The following is a 9,219-nucleotide window of genomic DNA, read 5'->3' on the forward strand; positions in this document are numbered from 1 at the left end:
GGCATATCAAGGAGAGGTGTACATTTGGATATAAGGGTGGCATTTGCATGTGTGTTGAATGATATAACTCTTTCTATTATATCCTTTAAAGACTACCGCGTTCTGTAATCTTTATTTCTTTATGATTTAAATATTTAAGATCAAGGTTCTTATTGAAAATCATAGACTAGATGTTATTGAGGAGAAAACATCAGGTTTGGCCTGAAACTTTATAAAACCTTGTTTTGACTAAAAAGGTTTAAAAGTGGCATTATGTGAAAGCTGTTTGATTCAGAGGTATGAGATTTGTATAAGTGAAAGCTTTGGTTGTAATATGGAAGAAGTCTGGTACTGAGTTGTTATTTGTTCATATATTTGTTATATATATGAATAATTGTTTTCCATAAAGGTTTTTGGTGATTTTAACCCTGCAATAACATAAATAGGGTATCTCACTAGACCTTTCGGTCTAACCCTCGTTTTGTGATTTTAACTATGTGTTGCAGGAGGTACGGACAGTAAGGGAAAGGGGAAGATTTAATATTTTCCTATATGCATTTCTGCTTGAAGATCTGTTTTGATGTACAGTTTTGATTGATTAGTACAAGTGATGCATTTGAATTTTTGGACCTTGTATTTGGTCATGTTAGATTCTTGTACTAAGGGACCTGAATGGAATAATATGTATTTCTTTTGTATAAAATATGTGTTACATGCAATGTGTGGGTTGGGGCTTTACACTGTGAGCGATTTAGCTAATCTGGCTGACTATCCGGTCACAACCTTCAATCGATTTAACACTTATCCGGTTAAGCCTCAATCGATTTACCAACTTGGGCGATTTATAGCCTGTGAGGTTGAGCGATTTAAGCTTGAGAGGAACGAAAATAGTTCTATGATTTAGCATTATACGATGAAGAAGAACAAGAATGGATTGTGCAAATGAACATATGAAGGACAAACAGGCTTAGTCCCAATCCGGATAGGCCTTTAAAAAGAATTGGGCTGAGCGATTTATCTAATACAAACACAAAAACCAACAAAAAAATTAACCACAATGGATCAAAAAAAAATTAACCACAATGGATCAAAAAAAAATTAACCACTTTTTAAAAAAATTAAGAACACAAAAAAAATTAAAAACACAAAAATTCACTAAATCTAGAAAAACAAAGATCAAAACGCAAAAGTTTGTGAATAACGAAGATTCACAATTTGATTTCACACAGATTGATCCCAAATTTAACACAAAACCACGAAATTAAAAAAAAAATTGGATCAAAATCAAAGAAAAAAAGAAGAACATAATTAAGAACACAGAAAATTTAAAAAAATATCATCAGATTCGTTGATTTCTTCTGTTGATTTCGTGCATATACTGCTCTGATACCAATTGTAGATCCCTACTAATCAATCTTCAAGAAAGCTCCAATTCATCAATGGTAGAATCTCAGATCTAGCATTAAGAATACAAAGATAGTTGAGAGAGAAAATCAATATTCAAAGTATTGGTCAAACCTTTCTTACGTAAATGAATATTGCAATTGAGAATCCTACCAAGATACAAAGACCTCACCCTATTTATAGGGCCTAACAAACTAAACAAGGTCAAAGTCAAACAGTCTAAGAAAAGTCAAACACGATGACTATTATACAATTATAGAAAAAATCAACTTTCAAGACAAATACAATTTACACTGATTTTCAATCCTAGCAAAAAACTTTTCATATTCTTAAGTAAGTTGTTTTTGAATATATTAAACTTTTTGTTTAAAAGAAAATGGAAAATGAAACGTTTTATGACGTCATTTTTATTTAAACGATACGAATTCTTTTTAGACGTGCGTACCGTTCTGACACACGCGACCCCTCAAAATTCCATCCAATCGTGGATGAGAGCGTGCTACTTTCTTCATCATTGCACAACTTTTAAGTCGTATTTGCCTCTCTCCTATTTCCATTTCTCTCTCTTTCTACCTATAAATATGAGACTTCTCCTCTTATTTTTGCCTTACGCTTTCAAATACTTTTGTTGAACCCCTGCCTCAAAATCATTTGCAAGCAATCACTAAATAACTCTCAAACCCTTCAACCTTCTTCTTCTTCTACGTCTCACAGGTTGATAACTCTTCTACCTGTTTGATATGTTTTTCTTCTAAGAAACTAATGTTAGCTTACTTAAGATCTTGTTCTCTTGTTCTCAAAGCTTAGACTAAATCGCTCATTAAGTCTACAATCGATTTAATGCCTTGTGCAATGAACTTCTCGTCAATTTAGGTTTCAATAGAGATCTGATCACTGTGAACGATTTAGCTAATCCGGCTGACTATCCGGTCACAACCTTCAATCGATTTAACACTTATCCGGTTAAGCCTCAATCGATTTACCAACTTGTGTGATTTATAGCCTGTGAGGTTGAGCGATTTAAGCTTGAGAGGAACGAAAATAGTTCTGCGATTTAGCCTTATACAATGAAGAAGAACAGGAATGGACTGTGCAAATGAAGATATGAAGGACAAACAGGCTTAGTCCCAATCCGGATGGGCCTTTAAAAAGAATTGGGCTGAGCGATTTATCTAATACAAACACAAAAACCAACAAAAAAATTAACCACAATGGATCAAAAAAAAATACTGGATTTAAAAAAATTAAGAACACAAAAAAAATTGAAAACACAAAAATTCACTAAATCTAGAAAAACAAAGATCAAAACGCAAAAGTTTGTGAATAACAAAGATTCACAATTTGATTTCCCACAAATTGATCCCAAATTTAACACAAAAACACGAAATTTAAAAAAAAAATTGGATCAAAATCAAAGAAAAAAAGAACAAGATGAACACAATTAAGAACACAGAAAATTTTTAAAAAAAATTCATCAGATTCGTTGATTTCTTCTGTTGATTTCGTGCACACACTACTCTGATACCAATTGTAGATCCCTACTAATCAATCTTCAAGAAAGCTCCAATTCATCAATGGCAGAATCTCATATCTAGCATTAAGAACACAATGATAGTTGAGAGAGAAAGTCAATATTCAAAGTCTTGGTCAAACCTTTCTTATGTAAATGAATATTGCAATTGAGAATCCTACCTAGATTACATAGACCTCACCCTATTTATAGGGTCAAACAAACTAAACAAGGTCAAAGTCAAACAGTCTAATAAAAGTCAAACACGATCACTATTATACAATTATAGACAAAATTAACTTTCAAGACGAATACAATTTACACTGATTTTCAATCCTAGCAAAAAACTTTTCATATTCTTAAGTATGTTGTTTTTGAATATATTAAACTTTTTGTTTAAAAGAAAATGGAAAATGAAACGTTTTATGACGTCATTTTTATTTAAACGATACAAATTCTTTTTAGACGTGCGTACCGTTCTGACACACGCGACCCCTCAAAATTCCATCCAATCGTGGATGAGAGCATGCTACTTTCTTCATCATTGCACAACTTTTAAGTCGTATTTGCCTCTCTCCTATTTCCATTTCTCTCTCTTTCTACCTATAAATATGAGACTTCTCCTCTCATTTTTGCCTTACGCTTTCAAATACTTTTGTTGAACCCCTGCCTCAAAATCATTTGCAAGCAATCACTAAAGAACTCTCAAACCCTTCAACCTTCTTCTTCTTCTACGTCTCACAGGTTGATAACTCTTCTGTCTGTTTGATATGTTCTTCTTCTAAGAAACTAATGTTAGCTTACTTAAGATCTTGTTCTCTTAAATGACCAACATAATGATTATTAACACATTCTCTTACTTGGTTATAATCTAAAGTTTCTATACACTAACTCCTCTTGAAAAACCCTAATATTTTCTTTGTGGATTTTTCAAAAGAAGTTTTATTGTTTCAAAACATAATTGCTCACAACTATATATTGGATTTCTAACAAGTCTGCTATTTCTTATTTCTTATTTCTTATTTCTAACATAAACGTCTTCCAAAAACGTGAACTTCTTGACTAACGATGTGTCTTTCCAGCCCAATAATCATGTGGCGCTGATAGACATTCCAGCCAACATGGTGAAGGAAGTTCTTCAGCAGTTCTGGCTTACTATTGAAGTAGTTCATGATACTGACAAGACTGGTAAACAGGTGGCGAAAATCTCCTTCACCTTTAAGAGGATGACGGTCAGTTTCGGCGTTGCCACTCTAAGGACCGCTCTCCATCTACCAAAGGGTCCTTATACCAGTGAACCTACCACTGAAGATATCATCTCCTGCTTGGATGATATTGGCTACGCCTGGCCCACAAAGAAGGATTCCAGAGATCTCCTCAAGTCACTTTAAAAAGTTGAGAAGAACTGCATGTCTGCGGTATGGCAGTTTTTGTTTTCCCATTTCATCCAATGTATGGGAGGCAAAACTGGTGGAAAAGATCAAGCATCCAAAGTTATTGAACATTGGCATCTCTATCATTCACCAACGGCCAATCAACTTTGCGGACATGATCTTTGAAGATCTGGTGCTGAAGTTGAACAAGCGCAAGAGGGAGAAGGTAGTACTTTACACCAGGTTCTTATCAATGGTGTTTACTAAGATATTTAGCAACAAGTACTCCACAGAAGGCAACCAGCCCATCTATAAGCTTGGATCTACGATCTTGGATCATAAGCTGAGAACTAACAACGTTGCACTCTTCTCCCTTGTGATTGTGCTTGCAAATACTTCTTCAGCTTCTCTAACTATGTCGGTATGTCCTTCTTCCCCTGCTCAGGTGGTCAAGACTAAGGAAAAACCCCAAAGTCTATCCCAACCACCACCACCACCCTCTCTTCTATAAAAAACCTCCTCTCAAACCAGTCTTGCTTCTGTATCGAGGGCCAAGAAAGCCAAAAAGGGGATAACCACATCTCTGGCTGCTACCTCTCAAAAGGTTCCAACTATTGAAACTAGCCTTAACCCCGAGGCACCTTCAGCTTTATCTCTTCCAATCTATTCAGTGATTTTTGCAGTCACTGTCGTACCTATGGCTCCTATTCCAACCGCATCAATGACCCAAATCACTGAAGGTGTGAATATCAGCATAGCTACTGCTGAACACTCACTTCCACCATTCTCAACCCTCTTATCCTCTCCTCCTTCTTTGGACCCGACACGTACTCATGACTCATCAATGATTGTCCTCCCTGATGATGAAGCACTCACCACAAGACCTGAGGTTGCTCTTCTCGAAACACCTCAGTCAATGGAAGTCTATACTCACAAAGGCAACCTGGAGAGAACCAACATCAATCCTTCAGATGGTGCTGATGAACCCTCATGTAATCTTCCGACCTACCCTTTCATTTCTTATAACCCCGAGCTATCTTATGCTCAACCATCTTCTTTTTCAGGTCCTTGCAATGAACGAACACCAGCCATGGAATAAGAGTATAACATGGCTGATGACGTGAAGCTGATATTCCTGACCATAGAGACTTTGTTAATCAAAAAGGATCAAGTCCATAAAGGCATGCCTCTTAGGGTTGATGTTTCCTCTGACCTCTCAGCTGTCAAAGCTGACGTCAATGATGTGAAGGAACACCTTTCTACTGTGCAAGCCATTGTACACACCAACGCTGAGGCTATCTCTGCTCTAAACAGCAAAGCCAATGAAGCGAATGCTCAGCTTCCAGGCATGGTGAGTTGTTGCCGCAGATACTAGAGCTTCTTCAATGTCCAGTACCAGTTCCTACACCCTCTTTCACAGCAATGGATCGCCTTTTGTTGGATCAGGCTCTCGAGATCGGTCTTTTTCAAGCTATATCGCATAGCGTACTTGAACAATGAGTGGACATCATAGCACTGAGTCTTGATAACCTCTTCTCTAGTCATGCTAATGACAAGGAAGGGGAGAAAGATTTGGATGTTGTTGTTGCTATTGTCCCTAGAACTGAAGTTGAAGCTGATGCTCAAAGAGCCGAAGCTAATGAAGATGAGGTTATTGATGATACCATCACTACCAATGAAGCTAATGAAGCTGAGGTTGTTGATGATACCATCAGAGTTGATGCTGAAGCTTATGACGAAGACCTTCCTATCACCCCTACAGCTGATGTTGGTGATGAAGAAGATGAAGGTGAAGATGATGACGATGAAGATGACTCTCCATCCCTTCCTGGCGCTAGAAAGGATCTTGCTGGTGATGATGATGAAGACGATGATGACGACGACTTCACGATTCAGTACCACAAACTTGCCAGCGCTTTGAAAGGAGTCTTTCTCAGGGATTCTTAATCCTAGGGGGAGAAAGAGAAAGAAAAAGAGAAGGAGACAAGTACAAAGAACCAGAACACCGCCTCAAAAGACAAAGGTGTTGGTGAAGAAGGAAATCTCAATGTTCTATTCAAACCTGTCGTGCCTCAAGATATTGAATCCTCCAGGTTTGTAATAGTCACTTCCTTTTGTCAACTCACTTCCTCTATACCTTAGACTACTTGTGGTCGATTAAATAAATGGGTACTTAACAATCCATCCTCCAGTGTTCCTAGCGACCAGCAGATGACTCAGCTTAAGGTGTCACTCGACCAAACTAGAGCAAAAATTCCTCTTCGTACCTCTAGTTGTGGTGAGTTTGACTTACTATCTGAAGCTAAAAGACTCGAAGCAATCAAGGCTGAGGAAGAACTCAGTCTTCAAAAACAACAGACTGAGGATAGCCTAAAATTGGCCTAGTCTCTTGCTGTTCAAGTTCTTCCAAAAAAATCGTCTAAAAAGATGGTGAATGTTGTCAAAGCCCAAGCTAAGTTGCTTTCAACTGTAGAAGCTGAATGTGAAAAGGCAATGAAGTTGAACGATCGAGACAGAAAATGGAGTGTAGATCGTCTGAATAAGAGAATAAGTCCTCACCACATCTCAAACATCACAATCAATGGATCAGTGAAAGATGGTGGACTTCTCATCTTCATGCTCATCACTAGAGACAACCTTGAACCTATCATAGAGTATCCTTCCTACCTTGGACAATACGGCTACTGTGAATGGCTGGAAATCCGCCAAGCCATTCAGTGCTCAAAGTCAAGGTATAAGCCAACAATTGAAGACATCCTCAGCGATTTGATCAAAAAGATGTCCAAATTTATAGTTGTACCTACTAAGCCGACATTGAAGAAAGGTGGAAGAAGAAAACCTTTAGATCCTAATGATGGACCAACACTGAGGAACGAACATGAAACAAAGTTCTCCCTGGAAGAAGTTCTAAAGGATTCGAAGAAGCCAGACATCTCTATGTTGAACCTCTCTTCGCTAGCGAAGGGTCCTTACATACCCAACATTGTGCATATAAAGCCTGAGTTTGGATTTATATTCCTTGACTACGAAGGCAAACAAGCTTTTAAAGAGTGTTTGAGTTTAATCTTCGTCCTATAGAACATCTTGATTAATTAAGATATTGGTTGGACAATTATGTTTATGGTCAAATGAAAGACCACAGGATCAGAAAAGAATTCCTACGTCGAAAGATGCTTGGAGAAGAAGTACCTTGTTACATCGAATTTAGTAACTTAGATTAGTTATAAATTTCTGTCTTGTAAATTTTATCTTTCATTATAGATCTTATTTTTCTATGTCTTTTCTTTCAGTGTACAACTTCTATGTAATAAGTCTAGAATGTACTGACTGAAACACTTGTAATTCTCCTTTGATTAATATAAGTATTTCATCAGCATATGAAAAAGATCCCTGAAAACTTATATAGTAAAAAATTGTATCACTATAAAAGATCCCAAAATAGTTAAAAGAGACATGTACTTTGTATGTAACTTTTCCTTACTATTAAACCTTAGGCAATTTTCTTTATTTTGCTTTGTCATCATCAAATAGGGGGGAGATTATTGATCCTCTCTCTCATTGATTTGATGATAATCCCTTTTACCTTTCGAAGTATTATTGTTTCTGTATTTTCTGTACCAGCAATCATCACTGAGTCTGTTCAGTGATCGTTGAAACCACATTGTAATCTTACAGCGACAGCAATAGCGATATTTCAAGAAGACAAAACTCACACCCAAGAACCTTCAGTGAATGTCGAAGACTGAAACTGAAGTTTAGTGACTGACGCATTCGTGATCTGAAGTGGTATTAAGTGATTACAACCTGGTCAACATGTGTGAAGACTACATAAGCCTCAGTGAATGCTGAAGAGACCTCCATCGTCATTCCAACATTCAGCAATCAAATGAAGCTTTCCATGCACGATTGTTTTTGTCCTGTCCTTCCATATACAAAGGACAAACCCAGACCCTTTCAAGAGTATAATACTGCACGGAGCCCACTAATCGACTCTAGTACCCACCAACTCCATGAAAAGATGTCTGCTCATGAATAGACAATAGTACTATTCACAGTCGCAAAGGACAAGCTTTCCTCTAAAAGCTTGACGTGTGTTCTAACCCTTTTCATTTGCATTTAATGCAATGGGTATAAATAGATGAGTGCTCTCCTCATGGACAACATCTATCTACAACACAAAAAAGAACACATACGCTTATCTTCAAGCAAGTTAGAATTTCTCTCAAAATTCTAAAGTTCTTACCCCAAAAGAACATCTTTCTGTCTTTATATTTTTGGAAAATTTCTTATATTTGCTAAGTATATTTGTGTGTAATCTTATATTGTTTTTAGATAGGTTATCTTTATCCTTTTTACTTCCGCAAACAATCTGTAAAAAATATATATTGATCTTTCTATATTAATATATATTTTTAAATACAAAATTTTTCTGTGTTTGTATTCATCCCCCCTCCCTCTTCTACAAATTCTTCCTCTAAACTCTTGTAGACCCGGCTGGACTAACAGAAAGTGGTGAGAGGAAACATGGATCTGATAAGAAAGTTGAAAGAAGATAGGGAAGCAAGGAAAAAGGTGAAGCCCTTAGATGCTTCAATTGTGGAAAGGTTGGACATCTTTCCAGGGAGTATAGGTTCAAGAAGTCTAGAGACTTAGACTACTACTCGAAGAAGCCGCACCTAACAAAAAAGAAGGCGCAAGGCCAAGTTCTTATGGCTGAAGAGGAGAACTAGCTTAAATGGTCTTCTTTTGTTGGACCGGTAACTGCACTAGGGAGCCGCCCCGTGATATTGTCCGCTCAGGGCTGCCCCGGGGTTTCCCCGCACGGCAACAACCCCTCACGGTTTTTTTTTCTAAAACACGTCACTGGTAGGAGAAGACTCCCACTTCCTTATAAGGAAGAGAAGACTCCCTAGCCTCACCGATGTGGGATGCTCCTGCATTGCTACAGGAGCG

The 9,219-nt window shown here is 37.3% G+C and overlaps 1 protein-coding gene across 1 annotated transcript; it reads left to right on the forward strand.

The window, feature by feature from the left end:
* The first annotated feature begins 5,374 nt into the window (after window positions 1-5,374).
* Window positions 5,375-6,213, forward strand: LOC112502837 (nucleolin-like). The gene is made up of 2 exons (XM_025106838.1): window positions 5,375-5,617; window positions 5,824-6,213. Exons 1-2 carry the CDS (start codon window positions 5,375-5,377, stop codon window positions 6,211-6,213), a joined length of 633 nt encoding a protein of 210 aa, XP_024962606.1.
* The last annotated feature ends 3,006 nt before the right edge of the window (window positions 6,214-9,219 follow it).

The sequence above is a fragment of the Cynara cardunculus genome, unplaced genomic scaffold (assembly GCF_001531365.2).
Source record: "Cynara cardunculus var. scolymus isolate 2C unplaced genomic scaffold, CcrdV1 Un_Scaffold_2035, whole genome shotgun sequence".
NCBI lineage: Eukaryota > Viridiplantae > Streptophyta > Magnoliopsida > Asterales > Asteraceae > Cynara > Cynara cardunculus.